General features: G+C 40.8%; 1 protein-coding gene across 5 annotated transcripts in view; it reads left to right on the forward strand.

The window, feature by feature from the left end:
• The window catches only part of ADARB1 (adenosine deaminase RNA specific B1), a 54,354-nt gene that overhangs the window by 27,069 nt on the left and 2,113 nt on the right, over window positions 1-25,172 (forward strand). For all 5 annotated transcript variants that reach the window (XM_079310729.1, XM_079310730.1, XM_079310733.1 and 2 more), the window contains 6 exons: window positions 492-1,420; window positions 9,081-9,195; window positions 10,956-11,124; window positions 11,630-11,778; window positions 12,389-12,557; window positions 20,663-20,844. In XM_079310729.1, coding sequence (XP_079166855.1) covers window positions 492-1,420; window positions 9,081-9,195; window positions 10,956-11,124; window positions 11,630-11,778; window positions 12,389-12,557; window positions 20,663-20,844 — 1,713 coding nt within the window. The remainder of the gene's footprint in view (window positions 1-491; window positions 1,421-9,080; window positions 9,196-10,955; window positions 11,125-11,629; window positions 11,779-12,388; window positions 12,558-20,662; window positions 20,845-25,172) is intronic.

Here is a 25,172-nt window from a genome sequence, read left to right on the forward strand (position 1 = left end):
ATTGCTCTGAATGAAGTTTTTTTTAATGTAGTTTTTCAGTTTAAGCAGCTAAAATCACTGTAGGAAAAAAGTTGCATGACTAAACTGATAATAAAATAGAATTAAATATCTGGCTCAGAGTTGTGCTCTTAGGCATCCATGTTCACTTTACTAATGGTAGTTTGTTTTGTGGGCATATTGTTGATTTAAAGCATTTTTGAGGCTAAATATAACTTAAAAGCTTTGTTCCAGCATAATTAAAATGAAAAAAAAAAAAAGTTGTAGTGATTTTTTGCTGTGCAGTTGTATCAAGTGTGTGGTTTGAAGATGGAGTGTGTTATTTCTTGAATTGTTGAGGGGCTGTGTTGCATTGCCACTATCCCCAGTTGTATTGTGATTGTGAGCACACATCACTTAACCAGTTACAAAGAGAGATAAAGGAATCTATAAATTTTGCATTTACAAGATCCTGCACCGAAGGCATTGTAAGTTACTCTTTCTGGGCACCGCAGGTTCGAGCAGCACCGACATTAAAGAGAACCGCAATGTGGACAACGTTCCGCCCAAGGACAGCGCCGGGCCGGGGCCCGGGGAGGGCACCCCGCTCTCCAACGGCGGCGGCAGCAGCAGGAAGAGACCTCTGGAGGAGGGCAACAATGGCCATGCCAAATTCCGCCCCAAGAAGAGGAAGAAAACGCCCGGCCCCGTGCTGCCCAAGAACGCCCTGATGCAGCTCAACGAGATCAAGCCCGGTTTGCAGTACAAGCTGCTCTCGCAAACGGGGCCGGTGCACGCCCCCATGTTTGTGATGGCGGTGGAAGTCAACGGGCAGGTGTTTGAGGGCTCTGGCCCAACGAAGAAGAAAGCCAAGCTTCACGCCGCCGAGAAGGCTCTGCGCTCCTTCGTGCAGTTCCCAAACGCCTCGGAAGCCCACCTGGCCATGGGCAGGACTCTGTCGGTCAACACAGACTTCACATCCGACCAGGCCGATTTCCCTGACACGCTGTTCAACGGCTTTGAGACGCCGGTCCCTTCCGACGCCTCCTTCTACCTGGGCTCCAACGGGGACGGCTCCTTTGGCTCGGCCGGGGACTACGGGCTGCCGTCATCCGCCGTGGCCAGCAGCCTCTCCCAGTCGCCCCTGCCCCCTGCCTCCCCCTACCCCACGGCCAGCGGGAAGAACCCCGTCATGATCCTCAACGAGCTGCGCCCCGGCCTCAAGTACGAGTTCCTCTCGGAGAGTGGGGAGAGCCACGCCAAGAACTTCGTCATGGCCGTGGCTGTGGACGGGCAGACTTTCGAAGGCTCGGGCAGGAATAAAAAGCTGGCAAAAGCTCGGGCTGCTCAGTCAGCCCTGGCATCCCTGTTCAACATGCAGCTGGACCAGACTCCATCTCGGCAGCCCATTCCCAGCGAGGGGCTCCAGTTACACTTGCCACAGGTGAGAAACCCTTGGGGGGGTGTTGGTGGCTTTGGGTAATGGCCAAGAGGAGTTGAGGCATGTACTGAATGGGTTTGAACTGCATTTCTGCTTTTATAGATATCTGTATATATCTATGTCCTGGTTTGAAGGACAGGTGTCTGCCAATAAAGTCAGAAGCTTCTCTTTGAAATGGAGAGTGTAAATCCCCTCCCTCCAAATCATTATTATAATTTTGAAATTAAGCAGTTCTCAGGCAAAGATAGAGGAATTAGGAGTAACAATTCTTTACTAGGAGAATTAAAATAGAAATGCAGTATTACAAAGAACAATCCTCAAACACTGCCAGAGTCAGAATCCAAGCTGACACCTGTCAGTCAGTCAGGGTGTTGGCAGCAGCCCCATTCAATGGTGGCTGCATCCTCCTGCAGTGGCAGATGTGGTTCAGCTGGAGCAGTGCTCCTGGAGAAGGTGCAGTTTTCCTCTGAAGGTCCAGGGATGATGTGGAAAGGTCTGGCTTTCCTCTGGAATCCAATGGAAAGAAGGTACCTTGGTGTCCAAAATCTCAGTTTTTATCTGGGTAGGAAAGGCTTGGCTGCTCCCCTGGCTGGAGCATCTCCCAGTGGGATGATGTAATTTTATCAGTCACACAGTGGCACTGAATGGGCCAGTAGCAGATGATCTCTTCCTGGAGGGAGGATGGGCTGTGGAAAGATAAAGATGATTGCCCCAGCTGGTTTAAAGCTGGCCCATTAGCAGATAATATGTGCCAGGAGATCAGGGTCACTGTCCCACCCAGCTCAACAGATGGTGACAGAACACACATTGCTGGACACATCAACCCAACACAATCTATATCTCTCTGTATATATATATATTTTTATTAGGTGATTTATATAGTTACAGCTTCTGATAATTTGTATTCTCTTGCACAGAAAAGAGGTTTTGTTTCTGATGTTTTCGGCCTCCTCATGTTGTGTAAGAGAGCACCAGCTTGAATTATGGCTTGTGCTGGGGAAGGGTTGAATCACATTTTGCTTATCTCAGGCAGCAAGACTTGATGGAGTTCAAGTGAGAATTACTGCTTTAAGTGAAGCTATTATTTGATTCAATAGTTTTTAGCAGAGCAGAAGACTTTTCTCTCCTGCCATAAGAAATTGTTGCAAGTCAAGGTCAGATTAAAGGAGGCTGTTGCAGCTGCCACTGGTTTCCAGGGTGTGTGAGCACATTCCATGATCATGAATCCAAGATGTGTGGTTAAATGGCCATCATCTGAAGGGCTGTGCTTTAGACAAATGAATTAATGTGCATATAGGAGTTACTTAGGCAAGCAAATCTGGCTGAGTAATAATTTAAATCAGAAGTAGGGAAAGTATCCAACATACCAGACACAGATCAGAAAAGTCACTAGAATGAAGTAATTTTGATGATTTTTTTTTTTTTAATGCAGAAACACTCTCCCCTCTATTCTTATGTTTCTTCCCACTCAATCTACACTAATAATTGTTTGACTACTGTCTTTCTATTGCATCTCTTGGGTCTTTATAATGGTATTATATGCCCATCTAAATTAAAATATTTGTCTTTGAATTCTTTTGCAACTTTCTGTTTATTATAAGAATTTCAAAGCTTTGACTTTTTCTATCTCAAAACCATTGTTCTAGATTTCATTAAAATGCTAACATGCTGTTGATAATGTGGGGGTCAAAGAGTATAAGTTAATCTAGGTATTTTAAGTGCATTCTTCCTGCAAATTATATGGACATTATGCGTATTTTAGAGCTTTCTGTATGGTTTCATTTTAATGTTGCACAATTATTGTTACTGATAAAAGTTTCCTTCATTTTTAAATCCAGGATCATGATTGGGTAGTTACAATTTCTTCAGTAGACTCAGGGTCTGCATTCTCTGCTTTTAAAAGTAGATTTGACCCCAGACACCAAAAAAAAAATGCACTGCTAGTAATTCATGTATTAATAGATCTTGCATCAGTAACATGGTGAAAACTGGAACTGGAAGAGGGAAGTGTGAAAAACCCAAGCTGAGCTGGGAAAGATGTTACATGGGTGCTGCCTCATTTAGATCCAATTTCAAGTAATTTTTTTATTCAAGGCCTTTTGATCAGCTTGTCATCAAGATGTCATCAAGCACTTCACTGTGTTGCTTTGCTTTGAATTATAATGAGCTGTTATTGGAATTACATTTGGTCTTTTATTAAAATTAGTGATTTTGATCTGGTATGTATTTAATGATTTAAGTATTTGTGGTGTTTTCGGGTCCTGCTTGATTTATCTCTTTTTTAGAAGTCTGTGAGTTGTTTAATTATTTTAGACTTTGTTTACTGTGTAAAAAAGTGTTAAATTTAGAGATAATCCTAAAGTGGGTGAAATCACAAAAACTGGAGAGTGCAGGGATGATGTAAATGAGGATAGGATTTGATATAACCAGTGGACAAAATAAAATGTTGATTGGGTTGAAAATAATGAAAGCTAGAAATATGTGAGGGGATGAAAAATTCAAATACCAAATGCTTAGGGGAAATCAAAGAATTAGAGCATGGTTGTGCCAGTGAAGATGTTGGAATTGACTGCCTGGGTGGCACATCCAAACCTGCCTGTAGCTCATTTGTAGTGAGAAGAATGGAGTTGAGGGGAGAGATGTTCCTGTAGTGGTGGTGGTTGTGAGTATGGCTGGATGTCTGTCTGTGACCCCAGCAGATTTCCAGAGAGCTGCAGGTGCCCCAAAGAGAATTAAATGCAGAAACACACATGCAAAGTATCAAACTATCAGGAGGGCTGCTGCAATCAGAAATTGAGTGTTGTGAAATGGGTGTGAGAATAATCTTATGGTCTGTACAGGGAGTTATTGAGGTGCTGATGCTCTGGTTCAATTCAAGCCTATCTACTTGCTCACAGGGATGAAGGAAGGTTCCATGCAGTGATGAACATCTGTGTGCTGGGAAAGTGAGTTAAACTCAGGAACACACTCAACATGTGCCTCAGAGTAAAAATGTCCCACTGAAAAACTCAGCAGTTGTGCATTTAGCACCTTGGCAGTGGCTGTGTTGGTATTGAACAGATTGTCACACTTGCATCAGAGGTACTTGCCTCTCCAAAACACAGAAATTATTTTTATGGTTACCTCTGCTTTGAGAGCTGATCAGAAAAATCACAGAATCACAAAATAGTTTGGGTTGGAGGAAACCCTAACATTTATCTTATTCCCACCCCTTGCCATGGGCACAGACACCTTCCACTCTTCCAGGGTGCTCCAAGCCCTGCCCAGCCTGCCCTTGAACACTTCCAAGGATGGGGCAGCCACAGCTCTCAGTGTGATGGTCTCACCACCCTCACAGGGAAGAATTTCTTCCCCATATCCCATCTAATGCTGCCCTTTGTCAGTAGGAAGCCATTCCTCCTTGTCCTTCACTGAAGTCCTTGCCTGAAGTCTCTCTCCAGCTCTCCTGGAGTACCTTCAGGCACTGGAAGGGTCTCTAAGGTCTTCCTGAATGCTTTTTTCCCCCAAGCTTTCCCAGCCTGTTTCCAGAGCAGAGGGGCTCCAGCCCTCAGAGCATCTTGTGGCCTTCTCTGAAGGGCTCTCACACCTCTGTCAAAGATGGCATGGTGCTGTCCCTAAAAGTTCTCAGGCCAGTACCAAATCCTCTGGAGTAAAACTGAGAAAAGAATATACTGGTAGCAGTAATTCATCAGTGTATGCTTCAAACCTGCAGCAGTCCAGGCTGCTGGTGTCACTCCAGGACAAGTTTTCCATCAGACAGGGGTATCCTGCTGCTTGGAGGTACCACCTCTTCAGTCCACTAGTGGCTTATGTTAGAAAGCTGATATAGAGGTTTTCCTAATGTTATTTTGTCAACTGTTTACTTAAAAACATAACTGAGTAGTCAAGGTGTGCAGAGAACTGAATTTGAAATTGTCCACATTGAGGCTTAAATACAGTCATTTAAATTAGAAAGCTTGACTGTTGTGAGAGAAAGCAAGTTGAGCTACACAAATGGGTTGTGTAGCTGCAAATGAGATCAGTTTGAAAATCTTCACTTAAGAGTATTTATAATCATTCACCTAATTCAATTTATCCTTTCTGTTGTTGTGGACAGACATTGAAACAAAACATTAAGCAGGAGAAATGGGGTGAGAGCCCGTACTGAATGACTGCATGTGATTTTTTTAGTCCTGGTCCAGCCTGGAGTGAGGGGAAGTTTAAAAAGTTACTAAAATATATGAAAGATATACAAATAATTATGGACATGATTGGAGATCTGGGAAGGCTGCTTCTGGAGAGGTACCAAGGAATTCTAGACAGTTCATTGCAATGGATTGCTTAGTGTATACAGGAGAATAAGAATGTGATGGATTCAAACCTGGGAAAAAGATAATATTCAATATGTTTATGGGAATATTATTAATTATGTGTTGGAATAATTGCTGTGGAATTGGAAGAAATAGGCAAGATACATCAGCAGAAGCAGTGAAAGACTCTACAATCAGGCAGAAGTTTAAATAATTACAAGAAACTTTTCTGGATTGTGTGTGCTGGTCACTGTTAAAGGGGAGGATCTAGTTGACTTTGGTTTTACCTGCAGTGGGAAGTTCACATAATATAAACTGTGAGGGTAAGGAAAAAAACCAACAAAATAAACCAAGGGAGAACATTTCTGCTTGAGAAAGGTCCCTGCTACGACATGGCTGCAACATCTGTATTTAACCAAAGCCAGTCTGTGTAGAAAAGGAGTGGATTCATTGTGACTTCATTAGAGAAAGGAGCAGCACACCCAAAATAACTTGGAGCTCACATGCCTTACTGAACCAACTGTCAGCTATTTTAGGTCTTTCCTTTTTTGAATTACTCAACTTGGAATAATTATTTAGTGCAGGAGCGGGGGTAGTGAAACTGTGTGTGAGATGTTAGAGCATTCACAGGGAAGGTGAGACATGAGTTCACTTTCTGTTCCAGTTAATATTTATTTAAATGAAAGGTAGTAGAGTTAAAATGTGATGTGAAAGATCCCTACTCAGGCCAGTCAGTGGCCTGGGCTTGCTATGGAAACAGCTTCAAGTCCATGGTTTGGGATGATAATTATTCTAATTCCATGGGGGATAATTCTTATCAAAGACCAAAATCTTCGTGACTTCATCTATGGGCATTCAACAGTGTTTATTCCTCACTCCCCAGCTTTTGTCATGCAATAATTTGTATATCAAATAAAAATAACAAATCTTAATTACATCTGCCTGTTTTCTGGCAGTAAGTTTTTTCCCCTCCTCTCCAGTTCATTCTGGATTGTTTGCATCTCCAAGGTTTGTTTTGCCTCACTTGAGTTCTGCTTAGTCCTTCTCATGAGTCCTCCCCAGTGTCTGGCTTGGATGCAAACTCATCCAAGCATTTTTAGGTTTCCTTGCCAGCAGCTTAGTTCCAGGCTCTGTGAGATGCAGCTCCATCCCATTCTGCTGTGCCAACTTCCATCTTCCTGGAGGAGTGCACTGAGTGCTCCTTTGTACACCAACACCACAGTTTCCTCTGCTTTTCTTATGTGAAGAAAAGGATCCTTCTGAAAAAAGCTGATGGATCCAGCCTGTGTGCATGCTTACTACCCAGCTGCTGTTCAGGGAGCCTTTTGTCTGTGGTATTAGCAGGCAAGGTGGCCATGGATTCCTTACATGTTCAAATGGCAGTTTCAGTTCCCAGTATTGGGGAAGACTCCTCCAGGTACCAGTCACCACCCACCACCACTTTTTTTTATTTTTATTTTTAAAGAAAAGGTGAATCACATTGTTTATTCCCTGGATGCCAAGCCTTTTCTAGCAGGTTTGAAGTGTCTACTAAGCATAGAATCATACTACAGTTTGGGTTGGAACTGACCGTAATAATTTCCTGTCTGGAATAATTTGTTTCTATAATATCTATATTCCATCACAATGTCATTCAGCATGATTGTATGATATGCTGTCCAGCACATCACAGTGTAGGATAGAGCAGAAAATACATGGATTACAGAAATGAGAGCATAAAACTTGCACCTGGGAAGCAAGTATCCATAACTGTGCAGTGAGGCTGGGGATAAAACACTGGAATGACTCTGTGCCTTGGCATACAGTGATCTGCCTTCATTGCTCCAGGGAGGTTAATAATTTAAGCCTTTTGTGTATTAATTTTCCATTTCTAAGACCAGGGTGATTAAAAAAATCGCTCAATTATTTGCCTTTTCTTTTTTGTATTTACCTTAAAGCTCAGCTTTCTGCATTAGGTAAGTACTAGGATAATTAAATGCAGATTTAGTGCTGTGTGGTTGTGCTGCTGGCAGAACATGGACTGTAACCCAGTTTTGGGACCAGCAACAAAAAGACTGTGTTTGAAAATCACTGCCTGACCAGACATGTTCGTGACTTCTGAGCCAAATTGTGTTCCTGAAAAATATATGGAGTTTCTAAGTTGCAGTCCATTCAAATGTTTCAACAAAACTTGCAATGTCAAGAGTCTTCTGATTCCACAAGTTGTGGAAAATGGGGGTGAATGGGGCTGGTGGTCTTCAAACCTTTTTCTTTTCTTTTTTTTTTCTGTTTTGTTTTTTTCTTTCCTCTTTTTTCCTTGGGCATCTAAAACAGCTGTATCATAGAATGGTTTGAGTTGGAAGGGACCTTAAAGCTCATCCAATCCCTCCCCCTGCCATGGGGAGGGACACTTTCCATTAGACCATGTAGTTCCAAACCCTGCCCAGCCTGGCCTGGAGCACTTGCAGGAGTGGGGCAGCTACAGCTTCTGTTCCAGTGCCTCACTCAACATATGAATGATGCTGGTGGGTGTGACACAATCCCTGTGTCTTTGTGGTGTGTGCACACCTAGAACATCTCACATACTGCTGGTTATCAACACATGGTTGCCTTGGCTTCAGTTTCTTTTCAGGTGAAAATTCAAGCATTTGGTTTTGACTCATTTTTTCTAGCAGTTACAGTAGCAGCTGCCTTGAAAACTGCAGGTGAGATTAGCTGCAGTGCTGAACTGGATCAACAGGAGCAGGACTGCTGTTTTGAAGTCTTCATTTTAGAAGTTAGCCCCACTTACAGCCTGACTTAAACTGACTGTTCAAGTTTTCCTGAAAGACAGAAATCCTTCCTAATTTCGAGATAGCTTATTTGGGTTTTACACTGATGTTTTCTATTCCTAACTTTGTATAGGTCTTGTAAAAATAGGACATAGGAAGTATTAAACCAGAGTTGAAAACAAAATTTATATAATAGTTAGATAAGGAATTAGCTTTTTATAGAAGGTTCATTTGAGGGGCATGGATTTTTTTTTCAATCTTATTGTCAGGTTCAATGCTGAGGATACTGAAATGATGTGTTTTGAGGTTTGAGCATGAGAGTATAGACTTATCTGTCTTTCCAGTTGTTCTCCCAAGCTTCAAATGTTCATCAGGATCATGAGCATTAGGTACTTCAGTGCTTGAGTTAGCATTGTCTAACCTTGTTTTGGTAGACATGGAGCACTCATACTTCCACTTGCAAGGGATGCCTCAATGTCAATTTTTAAAGTAAGCAGTAAAAAAATAACTTCATTTGCTTTGCCCAATCATTTAAAAGTGTTAATCTTTATAACTTAACACTCCTGTAATTTAAATTTTTTTTTTTTATTTTTTTAATGTGCATTTCTGTGTATGGTCCTGCAGGTGTTAGCTGATGCTGTTGCACGCTTGGTTGTAGATAAATTCAGTGATTTGACAGAAAATTTCTCATCTCCACATGCACGTCGAAAAGTCCTTGCTGGAATTGTCATGACAACAGGTAAATTAAAAAAAAAAGTAGTATTTTGAATGCTTAAATATGAGAGCTCTGTTTGCATTTGGTAAACTAACTTTTTTCAGTCAACCAGTATTGAAATGTGTTTTTACTGTTTAATATTGAAAAGGAACTAAATACAGTAATTAAATCTCAGGTACTTACAGGAAAATTAGACCTGCAAATACTTCTTTTTCCACAGAGTTCCTGTCCTCTGCCTGAGACATCTGAGTAGCTCACAAAATGTAGGTTTTAAATTAAAATAAATTGTGAAACTTTGGGAAAATAAATAAACCCCCCCATCGGTATTCCTGGTTTGGGCTGTTATGTAAGAATTAAACTTTTTTCCAAGGTTTTAAGATTTTGCACTTTGTTATTCTTGCTCCATTTTATTCTTAGTGGTCTATGTGCAAATGTGTGTACATTTTATTCTTAGTGGTGTCATGGCTCCCTGGGTGCTGACATGAGATCTCTGCTTATCCAAATCACCCAAACAGTGAAATTCTGCCCTAAACTAATCTATGACCATGCTGCTACTGAGTTTTCCTCACATTAAGATTTATCTTGGTCTTCAATCTATGTGAGCCCTTGGTGGAATGTTCATTTTGAGGCTGTCCCAGCTGTGTCCCCTCCTGATCTCTTGCCCTCTCACTCACACAGGCTGTTGATAGCTGTGGGTAGCCTTGGTGCTGCTCAGGCTCTGTTGAGCAACACTAGACATCCATCTGATAATAACACTGTTTTAGCCCCAAGTACATGAGCTGAATTTTTGTTTGTTTTTGATATTTACTGTGTTTTGTGATATTTAACATGTTTTTATGCTTCTTACAGCTTTGTATGTAGCAGAAGAATCATGTGCCAAAGAATTAAGACTTAACATGTGAATACGTTTTGATTAACTGAAGAAATAGCTTTACACAGAATAAGAAAATATCTTACCATGAATACATGTCTGGGGAATGCTTGGAATTAAATGACCCCATTGTGTTAGAGTTTGGTGCATCTCCTCTAGCCCTGTGGCTGGAGGGAGGGCCCACCTGGGCTCAGGTTCATTTTTACTTGTTGGGATTTTTTTTACCCCTGAGTGTTTTGCTAAGTGGCATTTTGTCCTGTCTTTCTTAGTCCTTCATTCAGCTGGGTTTTCTGAGTGTTTAAAGGTAGTTCTCTGTACAGAGAACACCCACTCAATGTACTTTTTAAGTTCTATTACATGGGATGGTTTAATACCAAGAACTGCACATTATACTGGTAATCTTTACAGTGATTTAAGCATTTACATTTCTTTCTTCCCTAGTCTTACCTTTCCTGTTGTTGGCTCATACCCTTCCATAGCATGTTGCTACTTTTGATAAATCAGTGCCTTTCAGATTTCTAGAGTGGCTGTGAATATCTGCCATAGGTGGCCAGAAGGTACATCTCAAAGTTGCTGCCTGCCTGCATCTCAGGACAAAAAGCACTTTGGGTCACAGGCTTTAATAATTCTTCTTGAAGCAGCACTTTTCACCTGCAGGTTTTCAGTTTTTAACTTGTTTGACCTCCAACATGAAGAGTGAAGTTCTTGTAAGAGCCACTGACAGGGCTGGTGAAGGGAGGTATGGCTGAGTGAAGTTTTTGTTTTAAATAAGTTATGAGAAGAAAAAGCATTAATTTTTTTTAAAAGAAGTAACAACCAATAAAAAGAGTCTTGTTTGGGTTCTGCAAGAAGATCACTCAGTACATTACTGGGGATGTTAATTGCATTTCCTTCCTGAAATTTTATTTTGCAGGTACAGATGTGAAAGATGCCTTGGTAATAAGTGTTTCTACAGGAACAAAATGCATCAATGGTGAATACATGAGTGATCGTGGTCTTGCATTAAACGATTGCCATGCAGAAATTATAGCTCGGCGGTGTCTGCTGAAATTTCTGTACACACAACTTGAGCTTTACCTAAGGTAAAGGGGGAAAACGATGATGAGCTGATCCCACAGAGCTGAAAATGTGTCTGTGGAAAACATCTGCCTCCATTATTTCAGTGTAAAGCACATGTCCTATTGCATTAGGTTGTTGAATTTGAAACTCGTGGCCTTTGCCCTCAAGTTTGAGTTGAATAAAATGTTTATTCAGTGAGGTGTCAATCATGAGAGGGGAAGATGGGGAAAAGAATTGGCAATCATTTTGTAAACTGTAGATGTAGAAATCAAAATAACATGAAGTGGGCTAAAGGTTGCTGATGTTTTATTTAAGTGCTTGAAAGCTCTTGACATCTGGGATTGATTGTCACAGCCTCTTTATTTCATATCTCGATGGTCCTTTAATTTTGTTAATTATCATAACTCTTGGATTTATATTAGAGAATTTTCAGCCATCCTGTGTTTTTTATGCCTGTTAAGTCTGCCCAGCTTATGCCTATTTCCATGTTAATGTCAGTTTTGACTCCAACTTTTTTCTCTGTTTCAGCAATAAAGAAGATCAGCAAAAATCCATTTTCATCAGGTCAGAGCAAGGCGGGTTTAAGCTGAAGGAGAATGTGCAGTTCCATCTGTATATCAGCACATCTCCTTGTGGTGATGCTCGGATTTTCTCACCCCATGAAGCAGCACAAGAGGGTATGGCAGCAGAACTCTTCCATCCCAGGGAGTTTAAATTATTCTTTGGGCATGTACAAGCAGCACGGTTAAAATTTAGGTGTCTTCTTTCCTTTTAGCATAGAAGTGTGTTAGAAAAAGATCTCTTCCAAAAAAATCTGAGCTGTTCTTCCTCTGTGGTAGAAGTTCAGTATAGAGTGATGAGCCCTGTGGTCTTGAAGAGGCTGATGCTAACTGAGATAAGCCAGTGAGTCAGCAAGTATTCCTACAGAACTAACCATCCCCTTTCCCTGTTTCCATCCTTTAACAGCAGTTCTCTGTCTGCTTCTTCCAAAGTCTGCCCATTAACTTCATTTTAACTCTGTAACACACAGAACAGAGCTCAAAAGCTGCCTGCTTCCTACTGCTCCTTTGGTGAAAGCTTGGTTTAACTGCAGGTGTGTTTTGGAAGGCAGTTATTTGTGAGAAGTGTCTGATGCTTTAGCTAAATTGCCAAGAGCAGTAGGAACTGTGATGCAAGCCAGCAGTAACTGCAGGCAAATACCTCAAATCAGTCTTCCTCACTGTGATTCTAACGTGAAACCCTTTGAGAATGTCCCTTAGCTGATTCTCAGTGTTTTTTGTCCTTCAGACCAAGGGGACAGACATCCAAACCGCAAAGCCAGGGGACAGCTACGGACAAAGATCGAGTCTGGGGAAGGGACCATCCCTGTGCGCTCCACCACCACCATCCAGACCTGGGATGGGGTCTTGCAAGGAGAGAGGCTGCTGACCATGTCCTGCAGTGACAAGATAGCCAGGTGAGACACACACTGAGTGATTGGTTTGGCTGCTGTTGATGTTGCTGCTGAAGGAGGGCATAGGAAAAGGTGGAATGGCCTTAAGCTGAAGCAAGGCGGGGTTAGACGGGATATTGGAAATTCTTCCTGGCACAGATTGCCCAGAGAAGCTGTGGCTGCCCCGTCCCTGGAAGTGTTCAAGGCCAAGGCTGGATGAGCCTTGGAGCAGTCTGGACTAGTGGCAGGTGTCCTGCCCATGGCAGGGGGTGGAATAAGAAAATCTTTAATGTCCTTCCAATCCAAAACCATCCCGTGATTCCTACAAGAGAGGAGAGGTGCACGGTACCCATGATGAATGTGCAGGGAATTGATGGGCTTATCTCACTGCTTAGACATAGTGTGAGGGGGCTGTCACCCCTGTGATAAAGCTCTGATTCTTCACCTGCTATTGGTGTCAGACCTTATGCTGGCTTCAGAGGCAAGATGTAGTTATTCTCTGTCACTCTAACCTCATCAAGTCATTTCAGCTTTGTTTTGTATTTCTGTCACTGGGGAATAGCAGAGGAATGTTTTACATTTTTTCCTCTCAAAGTAGTATTGAATTAGGAAAACAATACAATAAATCTGTTGCATTACTTACATTTGAATAACTTCCTCTGGTGAAACTATGTTCTTGCTCCATCATTGGAAATGTTTGAAGTCAGGTTGAATGGGCCTTGGGCAACCTGGTCTAGTTGAAAGTGTTCCTGCCCATGGCACAGGGTTGGAACAGGACAAACTTAAAGTCCCTTCCAACTTAAACCATTCCATGGTATCAAAGATCCCTACATTTTTCATGCATAGTTTAGATTTTTATTACTTTTTATGGTGAAAAGTGTCCCTGTTAAAAAAAAAAAAAATCCTAATTGATGGGCACTTCTGGTTTTTACTCTAAAATTTTAATTATAGTTTAAATATTTTATTGAAATTAAATACTTTGTTTCCAGAAGAGTATTTTAATTAATATTTCATCAAATTCCTTTTTTGTTGTTCTTTTTGACAAAGATTGAAAGATTTTTGTTGTATTTTCAAAATCATAAGTGGACAAAAACAATTCAGCAATAGTATTTTTTAACAAGCATTGGAAGTATGGGAGAGTTGCAACATAATAATTTTTTAAAATGAGTCTGCGTGTTTGCAGCCTTTGTGCTCTTGCAAAGTAGATGAGAAATGCCAAGTTTTTCAGCTAAGGATACATCAGTTATTTTTAATGAAATGTATGTTATATATGTTTTAATTAAAATAGCTCTGCTGTTTTCTCAAGTCACCATTAGCCTGATTCAAAGGTTATTCAAGCTATTAAGTTGGAACTATTCTTGTGAACTGCATATGCCAAATGAAAAATAGAGGAGGAAGGTTATATAATGGCTTTGTTCCTTTAGTCATGTCTCAAGTAATCAGCATCTCTGCTGAAGGAAAACATTTTATTTTATTTTAAATACCCCTAATATAAATGAACAGAGCCTTTCAGAAGCTAGGACAGGCAGCTGGGGAAAAGTAATTCTACAAAAATGTCATTTCAGCTTCTTTTATAATATTTTCAGTAAAATTCACCAAATAAATTCCCCAGTTTCATGCCAGGGGCTTCTCCCAACCACCTGACTTGGGATTCATGCCACATTCTTTTATCACATTGTCATTGCAAATATATAAGAAAAAGCCAGTTGTTGAGCTAGAACACATTTGACTCTTTTGTTGATTTTGTGTGATGCAGAACAGAATCCATCTCTCGCTTCCATAGCTAGCTGTCACCTCTCCTTGGGGCTAATGGGAATAATTTTGTTTGTGCCAGTGAAGGAAGCAAATAGAACCCCTTGACACAGAGCAAAGACTGTATGACGGGTAAGGAGGCCCAAATTTTCATCTTCTTTTATTTCATTTATTTTATTTATTTTTTACATTGCCCTGACATGTTTTGTCATTTACATTTGAAAGAATGCCTTGCTCCATAGTGTCCAGCACTCAATCCTCCAGTATGCCTCAGACCCAGGAATTCCCTTGAGCTTTGCCAAAGGTTCACAGCCTGGGAAAGATGTTATAAATTTAGGGTGTGGAATTGCAGTTATATCTGAGCTGCCTCATCTGTGTGGATTATCTGTATAATCCAAGTTGCTGTTTCTAGCCTTTGAGTGCTTTGCTGCAGTGTGCTGCCCAGCACCCTCCTAGACCTGGTAGGAACATCCAAGAAAAGTTGTGAGAAATGTGGGAGTGTAATCCCACTTGGACTGGAAGCATTAAAACAGGGTTGTCCTGGTGTGTTAAAGCTCAGTGGCTCTGCAGAAAGGTGTTAGGGTGGTTTCTGACCAGAGTTAACATTAATATCCATGCATTTGTTTTAAATGTATCCTGGCCTGGTGCTGTGGTACTACACAGTGTTGATTTTTTTTTTTTTTTTGGTCATTTTTCTTTTCAGTTCCAAATAATTACTTACCTTCTCATTAAACATTCCAGTTAATGGCTAATGTCCTGCTGAGAAACACAAAATTCCTTCTCACACAGTTTCTTAGAAAAGCTCTAGGAACTGAGAAAAACTTGCTAGGTGGAGTTGTTAAAAGGGAAGTCATTGGTGCTCTTCTACTTTAAACAAGAGAAAATATTTTTCTAATAAACTTTTGTGGGAAAGAACATCACACACCCATTTACTGGCTTAGTTTTGTGCTTATTCAGAGTGGGCAATCCAAATGGACATCTGGAACTCAGTCTTGCTCTTTTTTTTCCCCCAAAAAGTTAGCATTTCTCTTTACCAGTTCTTAACCCAGTGACTGTAGCTGATGTGAATTGCAGTGGCCACTTTGATGCATGGTGGCTGTAGTGAGAAATGACTACCCAAGGTTCACCATTAAGGAAGCTCACATATGTTACAATCTGCTGGTTTAAACCCAGAAGAGCAAAGAAAATAATGTGAATAAAATGGACAGAACTTTGAATGCTCAAAAAATACCCAAGAAACATGATTAAAACCAAACGAGGTCAGATCTTGGTGCCAAAAAATTGGTATGTTTTATTTTAATAGTAAAGGAGGCAAAGAGAAAGAAATACAGGGTGGGGAGACAGGGGTTAGGTGGAGCACATCACCCTCCCAAGGGTCCCAAGGATGTCCTGTTGCTCTATCTGGTCTTGGTGGTGAGGATCCCATGCCACAGGCATTCTATGCCACTCCAAAAAAGTATACAATTCAGTGGATTAATATACATTTTGGGCAAGTGGAAATGCCCATGTGCTTCCCTTGCAGGGGACCAGTTTGACACAAGACTCTGCATCTTGTTGCAGCATGTACAGTGCTCTGGTGCAGGGTCTGGGTACCCCTTGGAGGGCCTTTGATGGGCCATGACACCCCTCTGCCATCCTTGACGTGGATGCAGCTGCTCCTGGGGTGAAGGAGCCCCACAGCTGAGCTGTGCACAGCACAGGATGGGCATTCACTGCCTCTGACCAGAGGCTTTTTCACCACACACCCAAAACTTCTCTCTCTCCCACCCTTTGGTGTGAGGGGCTATGGCAGCCTGATCCCTCTGTGATGTATTCTTCTTCTCCAGCCCTGAGTTATTACTTTATCTTACCTGGATCAGTAGTGCCCCAGTCAGGCCTCTTCAGGGTGTAGTGCACTTTTCTGCAGCTTTTGTAATACAATTCTGCTATAATAGGCAAAGATCCTTCATTAAGGTGTTTAAGTCATCAACTACAACAATTTCAGTCTCCAGCAACATCTAGGCAGCAAATCCAGGCAATGCCAAACAAAGCTGGGACAAGTTAGAGATGTGTGGTTGCCTTCCTCAGTGCAGCTACAAGGGGAAAACTTTGGCATGCCTGTAACTGCAAATCTAAAATGGTGTTTGTGAGAAGAGCTGCTGTGCAAAACCAGAGACTTCCTGCACTATGATTTATAGTGTGGGCTGCTGACCCAGCCACTTGATTTAAAAGAAGCTCTCACTCCTTGTAAGGACACTGCTGCCTGTTTACAACAGTGGCTCTTGAGGAGCACTAGTCATAGAGAATTAATCTCTTCAGGAAACAAAGAGAAATTGGATTTAAAGTTGTGCTTTCAGCATGCCAGAAAGAAAAGTGCTTTCTGGGGTAGTCCTGCATCTTCTACAATGATACCTTCTCTCACTTGCCATCAGTTGCAAGTAAAAACTTGTGATGAATGAAGTGCCAACTAAATAATTTTCATTTCTTCATAGTAATTGTTGTTTATAAATCATATTGATACAAGAAGGTCTTTGAACTGTAAACACTTGTCAGATTTTGCCTTGTTTGAGTTGCAGGAGACTCTTGTTTTCCTGAGATGAATTTTGACACCAGTTCTATGTGGAAACCATTGTGGGGCACTCATAGTGACTCCCCTGCCCCATACTGGTCTCTGCATAGGGATGATGCAGATCCTTATAAATAAATAAGGATATTTGATATTAACAGCAAGTTTTATGACTTACACCTGTTAGGCCCCCCCTTAGTTCTGTATTTTCTCTAAAATGTGAATACCAGAATTTCTGTACCTTTCGAATTTGGAAAGTTTCAGAGGAGAGTTTTTACCTGGCATTTTGAACCAGTTTTATTTTTGGCTAGAGGTGCTACCAGCACGTTGTGAAAGTGTTGCTGAGAGTTAAATTTTGCTTACATTATCATGTGTCAAGAGTTGTGAAAAATTAGCTGCATTTCATGAAGAAATCCACAGACCTTTTAGGAATCCACTGTAGATACCCCTGAGCAGATGATGGTCCAAAGCAGAAATGTGACAACATAGCAAGGAGGAGAGGACTCCTCTTGATTTGGTGTCAGTCTCTAGTTTCTCCACCCTATTTTTTTTACCCATCCTCCAGAGTGTTAGGAGCAAGATCTGGAGTAGAGCATATAGAATAAGAAAATCAGTGAGTGTGATAAATTTATTAAATTCAGATTTCCCACTGAGGTGCTCATTTCTAAGACATCAGATGAGCACAGTACACAAAGAGTGACCTCAGTGTAAATTGGCAGGAGTTGAACACAACTCTTGTGCATTGATGTGCAAAGGCCAAGGTTGGGGTTGAGCTGCAGAATGTTGGTATGTACTGGTTTGAAGGAGCATTTCCCAACACTGTCCTTCTATTCCAACAGTGAAGGAAATCAGCTCAAATCAGGGCACCTGTGGTTAAGCATTAGCAGTTTAATTAGTAGAACATAAATTTTGTGGCTGTTCGTATCAATGTAAGAGCTTGCCCTTTAAATGTCAGTTTTACTTTAAGGTAAAGTTTTTGAAGGTAGTCAGAGAAAATTCTGGTAGTAACTTAAACCAGAATGCTCAAAATATGTTGAATACTGTCATAAGACTTTTTGCTTACCTTAGGCAAGCATTTCAGATGTTTCTACTGAGGAGGTTTACATAGGAAGAGTTTCCCTGCCTGATTCCCTGGGTGTTCCTGGGTGTTCTTTCCCATTTGCAACTCTCTGCTTTACATGCCTTACTTAAGGCATTTCAGTCTCTGTTGATGTGCTGCAGCATTCCTGTGCTCTGCTCATGTTTGCTCTTTAGCACTCAGGTTTGGGTTTGTGAGCTAGATTTGAGTCACTTCACTTACTTAACTCTTTTCTGATACTATTTCAAAAGAAGAAAAAAAACTCCATTGTTTAATTGCTTCACTGTAAAGACAACACTGACTTGAAGTTTTCTGTAGTGCATTTTGCTTTTCCTGCTCTGCACTGCATGGTTTGTAATGAAAAATTTGGCCAGGCACTGGGACAGGGTGCTCAGAGAAGTGGTGGAGTGTCCCTGGAAGTGTCAATAAAGTTGTGTGGATGTGGTACCTGGGAACAGTGGTGAGCAGGATCATGCTGAACAGGGTTAGTGCTTGGACTTGATTCTAGAGAGCTTTTCCAGCCTTAGTGATGATATGATTCTTTTGGGTTTCATGTTTATCTCTGCACTATAACCAGTTTCTGATAGAAGAATACATTTCTGTAGGGAAGTATCTGTTATTTTATATGAAAAATGAAATTTAAAGCTAGTTTTATAACTCATCCTTGCCTAATGAGTATTAATTAAGAGTTTTGGTTGTATGAGTGGTTTCTACAGGCCTATTGCTCTTAGCCCAGCATGAGTGTCTGCTGCAGTTGCAAAGGGGATTCAGCATAATAGTACCAGTTCATACAATCCTTTCTGCAGAGGCTTGCTCAGCTGTCCTCACTCCTCCTCTTCTAATTGTTGACAAGGCAAATGTCAGCTTTCATTTTCTGCACCAGGTGTGGGAGGAAGCAGCTAAACACAAGCACTGGAAATACTGAAGTCAGAAGTAAGGAAAAGGGTCTGGCAGAGGGTTTATTTAGGAAGTAAGCACTTGCCAGAGGAGTGCTTTGGCCTATTTTTAAATGCCTATCATCACTTAAGCACTGATCATGTAATGAAAAATGTGATGTGCTTTGTCTGCAAACCTCACTTTGCAATGCTCACTCTTTCCAGTTGTTTCTTCCATAGAAACTTTTCCACCTGTGTCTGTAGCAGTCAGAAAGGCATATTGGTCATGGAAAGCAACAATTTTCACTTGTTACCTTTACTCTGACACTTGGTTGCTGATTGTGTTTTCAATCTTATTAAAAACATGCCTTTATTCCATGTAATATTCCACCTCATATATTATTAGCACAGTGTTTTTACTCACTTATTAGGGCCAGCTTTTTTAATGGCAGGTGAGTTAATTAATGCATATTGCCTCCATTTTCATAACCAGTGAAGATATGCAAAGAAATAATTTCTTTGGATTATAATCTTTGTTTTACCATTTTTATATTTAAAAAAAAGAAACAAGTTGCAAGTCCTGAAGCCAGCCTGTGTAGTTCAGTTATTGCAGAAGTGAAACAATTGTGGTGTGGATTTCCTAGCCTGAGAGGATGCTGATGTGCAGTTTGCCCAGCACAAGCTGCAAGAAACATTGTAGGCAGCATCTGAATTCCCTGTTTTCCTAGGAAGACCTTGCAGCCTGGTATAGCATGGGGTTTTAATAAGGACAACCATTCTATGGGAGCATGAGAATTTCTGATGTGCTTCTCTGTTTTATCCAAGCACCAGAGGAAACTTTTCCTGCTGCTTGTGTCTGGCTGTTCCAGTTGGACTCCAGCTCCAGGTTGGACAGGGCTCAAAGCAATCTGGGATAGTGGAAGGTGTCCCTGTGCATGGCAGGGTTTGAAACTAGATTGTTTAAGGTCCCTTCCAAGCCAAACCATTCTGGGATTCCAAGACTCAAATATGCTATTTTCATAGTGCCTCAGTATTCTTCAGAACCAAAGCAGTGAAAATACTCTGCAGGATATGTTGAGGTTTTCTCAAGTATTTTGTGTGAGAGTTACAGAGACATCGAGAGGCAAAATTTGATGAAATGAACACAATATTAAAAAAAAAAAGAAAATCAGGATTTTGCTCCTTAGGCATTCTGTATCCCTGCCACCAGACCTGATCCAGTATAAATCACATTGCTCAGATAGGGATTTATGTTTGGAATCTGTGAAGCAGCTAATGGGAGCGAAGACTGTATGCATTCTTTGTATGTTTTCAGTTTTCATATTCAGTTTTGTCCCTGCCCATGGATATTGCAAGGCAGTGCACATTCCCTTTGTTAGCAGGGTGTGGGCAGCTGGGCTAGGATGTGAAGGACAGGCCTTTCCTTGTGGTGGTGAGGTTTGGAGGTCTTGCAGACAATCCTTCTTGTGCTCTGGGAAGGATGCTCTTCTCCCTGCCTCATGTCTTCTGGAGGCATCAGCTGTTGTTCTGGTGGAGAATCTCAGTTTGGTTTTCTCCCAATGAATGATCCTGTCCATCTCTGGCATTGGAGTGCTGGAATCTAACATGGCATGTTAGCAGGGGTACACGTTGCAGAGTCAGCACCTGATTTAGGTCATTTTACTCAGGATTACACTGAGTAAACATCCCCTAAGCTGATCTCTGAATGCTGGCAGTGTCACAGCTTATGCTATTGTGGTCATGTGCTGGTCAGGAGGAAGGGTTTAAAGTCTGGTCCATTGTGATTAACTGCTGTTATGTCTGGCAGATGTTACTTGTTCCATTAAAAAGAAAGTGTTTTTTTGTTTTTTGTTTTGTTTTGTTTTTCCCTCCCTCTTAGGTGGAACGTATTGGGTATTCAAGGAGCCTTACTTAGCCTCTTTGTGGAGCCAATTTACTTCTCTAGCATCATCTTGGGGAGTTTATATCATGGGGATCATCTATCCAGAGCCGTATACCAGAGGATAGCAGAGATAGAAGATCTACCACCTCTTTATACACTCAACAGACCTTTACTTAGTGGCAAGTATCTAATGGAGAAGGCCGTGCCGGTAACTAAGTCTGTTCCAGTAGCATTGTGATTTTTGTAGTTCTCAAAACCTTGCAAACTGTGTGCTGTGAGTAAACTGCTTGCTGCTTACCATAGAGAAGTTGTGGTCGAAATATAATACAGATAGCCAGTCAGAAATACCATAGCAAGGACCTTTAAAAGTTGGGAAGAACTGGGGGATGAATCCTTGGATGAGTTTTTACACCATTTCTGTCTGGAGCATGCCCCAGGGAGATGTGATCAGAGTTGAAGGCTTAGGGGAACCTCCTCCCACCTGTGGAATAGTGTGTTAGCACTCACTGTCACTTCTCTTGCATTGCAGGTTTTTGTTGAGTTCATCTAGCAGTATGCCAAGATTCACTTGATTCACAATTTCTAGGTCAATAACTCAAAATGGATGGACATAACACCTCACCTGTCTTAAATTCTAAAATAGCTTGTTGCAGTAATTGCCTGAAAGCTTTAAAACTGAAATATCCTCCCTCTCACTGTGTGTATTTGTTCTGTAGAGGTTAGCTTTTGGCATGTGTTTCTTTTGAAAAAAAAGAGCAGCTCCTAATTTTAAAGCATGTTTAAAGCTTGACATGAATTTTTAAAAAACACTTAGGGAGGGAGTAGGGAAAAGGGTATTGTGAACAATGAGTATTTCTTTAGGTAAGACGGGTAATAAGGATTCCTTGAACTAGGATGTATAAAAATGCTAAATAACATATTTGTCCTTATATTAGCAAGTAAGTAACAGTTCCAGAATCCTATACCAAGTATCTCAGAGTTTTATGGGCATAGTAGCTGATGTATGGACTGTTTCTGCCTGATTTTGGGGAATTTTTATTGTACTTCAAGACAGCAGGTTTGCATTAGGGTGAGAAATGTTTTTGTTATCCTTTTCACAGCATGTAACTGTAAGTTGTCTTCTTGAAAATCATCTTTCTGCAATGGTGCTATCATCTATTTCCCATGAAATAGAACCATCTGTTTAAACAGTTGAGCTAGCACTTGCTCTGCAGCAGAGAGAGTTTGGAAATGTTGTCAGCTGTTGAGTTTTCACAAAAATGCACTTCTTAAAAATGTACAGAAAAGCTCTTTGGGAGGTTGGGCAGAGAACTATGTTGATGTATTTTCTTTCACTGGTTCAGTATTGAAAGCTGATTTTCTGACCTCTGCTGGTAGATTCAGCTGGGGCATTTGTGTAGCTGCCCATGTGCTCTTGGATTCACATATTCTTAGTGTATTCTCACCTAGAACAAGTTCAGCAGAAATAAATACCTGTCTCCAGTTCTGTGTTCTTTCTTTTACCACACGCACCCTTCTGTGATTTATTTCCATCAAGGGGATGAACTGGATCAGAAATACTTGTCTTGCCCCACTGTCCTGCCTGTTTAGCTGAGAAAGTACTGAAAAAATAGCTTTTTGTCCTCTAATAAAGCAGATTTTTTTGTCTGCTAGGGCATCTGCATTAGATGTTTTATTTTGAGGTACTGTTTGTACTGCTAAAAATTGTTTTTTCAGCTGCTTTTTCTTTATAAGAGAGTTTTTACTTACACTTTTTGCCAGCAGGTTGAATCATAGAATCATTGAGGTTGTAATAGACAACCATTCTTTTAATGGTTTCAACATTTTGTCATCCACTGCCTCAATGAGCAAGGAGAGCTGTAGAATGTGCAAAGGTTTGTGCAAAGGAGCTTCTTTTCTGCTAATTTACTCAATTAAATGTTCCCCAGTGCTCTGTGAGATGCAGACCATAAACAGAGGTCATGATACTCAGTTTTCTATATCCTAGATATTCCTTCCTACACAAGTCCTATTTTTTGCAAGCTGAACTGTCTTAGTCTACTTTGTTGTTCCTTGCACAGAGACCCTTTCACATGAGGATCATTATGCAGACCCTTTTTTGTGCTAGTGAGACCAGGGCAGTACCTGATATTCAGGGTAAAGCAGCAATGCTAGTCTATGTAGTGGCATATATTCTGTTCCCTTCCTTGATCCTTCTCTAATAATTCCTGACATTCACTTTGGCTGCTGTTGGTGATTGACCTGACCTTTTGATAGAACTGAATATTAGAAACTAAAATCTCATTCCTTAATGTTTATATCAAGCTCCAAGTCCAGCAGTCCTTGTGCAAGATTGCTTTGTTTTTTTTTTCTAAGATGTGTTGCTTTATATTCATCTATGAGGAATTTCATCTGCCCTTTTATTGCCCAGACACCCAATATGTGAGGTATTTCCTTTTACTTTTTGCTATTGCTGCTCTTGTTGCTGTTTAAAAATAATTTAGTGTCATCAATGATCCTACCTCAGTTTTTCCTCACCCCACATGCCAGGTCTGTCTCAGCTGTGTTCACTCTTCCCAAAGAGACCATCTTTATCCAGGTGTTAATGAATTTGTTTTTAAGGTAGACAAATCCTTCAGCAGAACTTCTAGTGATTTTTTTTTTTTTTAATTTTTTATTTGGCTGTTCCCTTGGTACCTTCTCTTCTTGTTCACATTGGTGTTTTTCAGCTTTCTATGTCCTTTATAATGAAGCTTGTTTTAGCTCTCTCCTCAAAGTACTGTCAAACTTTATTATTTATATAAGCACTGGCACAAAGAGCAGTGACCTTTGCTTTTGTTTATTATATCCCCTTGTAATAATATTCAACAGTAAGTTCTGAGCAATGTTCTCTAAATTGTTTAGTTTTATTAGTTTTCAAAGAGGAGTAAAATATTTTACTTTCTATCCTAAATTTCTTTTCTGTTTCTAATCTCAGCATATTGTGCTATGTTCATGTGTAGATTTTGAGGGGGAAGATATGACCCACCTAAAGTTTTATCAAATGCTTTGATTTTGAGATGACCTTTATTTTCTATCCATGCTACTGGTTATCCACCATCAGGGACTCCTTTGACATTTCTCCAGGGATCTTGAGTACAAATAAGCAGCTGAATGTGTTGTTATTAATTAAACCTATTTGAAATCCTATATCTGGGTTATTTTTTTTTTAACTTTAGTTAATTCATCAGAAACCAAGGAATGGAATTGCATAATTGCAATGGAAATGTAGTGCATACTGGATGTCCAGCTTTCTCATCTTTATTTGATTTGCTTGTGGGACTGGTTGTGATATCACAAGTATTTTGGAATACTTGATGACCTCTGATCCCTATACTTGTTTAATAGTGTATGGAATGAAAGAAAAGGTAATAGTATAGATGTCATTAAATTAAAAGAGAAAAATTGTCACGTGGCATCAATTTCTTAGCACTTTTGCCTCAGTTCTTTTGGTAAAACCAACTTTTGTTCCAAGTCTCAATTTTTTCAGCTTATATTTTAAGAAAATTTGGAATAGGAGGTTATTTTCTGTTATTATTCAGTTAATTATTTCTTATCATAGTGACAAGATTGATCCAAACCAAGGGTAAAAATACAAGAGCTTCAGTGGTTTGTATTTCAAAGGGTTTCTTTGTTCATTGAATGAGGAATTGATGATAGGAAGCAAACTGAATTTTGCAAAGTCATTCTGACCTTGTAGGTCTTGCACACTCTCAGTGCTGGGCCCAGAGGTGCCATGAGACTGAGCCAGGTGAGCCAGTCCTGCTCCCAGGTGCCCAGCTTTATTAGATTGTGTTCCAGATATCAGCCAGAAATGTATCCTGCTGTGTTGCTTATGTTCAATTTCCACAAATTCTTCAGATTTTATTGAGTGTAGGACCTGACCTGCACTCTACAGTGAAGTAACTTGAAATAGCTTCTCAGTGAGAGCTGCCTTAAAGTAAAAGTGGAATTTTTATTTGCTAGAAAGAGCAAATTGCCCTGATGCTTTGCTCTCTCCTGGTGAGGTGACTGAGACATCTTCAATAGAGTTTTGGTACCCCTGGAATATCTAAGGAGTCACATGTGTGGCAGCAGCTGCTGTGACCTTCATTATTATTGTCAATCTTTGAACACTAGGGCTTGTTTATTCCAGTGGGGAATAAATCCTGCCCTGGGCAGGCAGCAGGGCTGGATTTCCACTTCAGTTAGACTGTGGTGGCTTTGTTTCTCCATCCCTGGAGACAGAGCCAGAGTTGGAAGGTGAACACCTGAGCAAAGTGATTTGAGTCCTGTGGTTGTCCCTGTCTGTGGATCCAGTGTGCTACACTGGGTGTGTGAGGTGGGGAGTCAGCTAGGACAAAGTGATTTATGCTGGGAGACCCAAATATCTGCCAGTTCTGGCTTTGTGCAGGGTGTTGAGGATGGGGCTCACTTTCAGTAGAACTGTGGGATGGTTTGTGTTGGAAGGGACTGTAGAGCCCATCTCATTCCACCCCCTGCACCTTCC

The sequence above is a fragment of the Erithacus rubecula genome, assembly GCF_903797595.1.
Source record: "Erithacus rubecula genome assembly, chromosome: 8".
NCBI lineage: Eukaryota > Metazoa > Chordata > Aves > Passeriformes > Muscicapidae > Erithacus > Erithacus rubecula.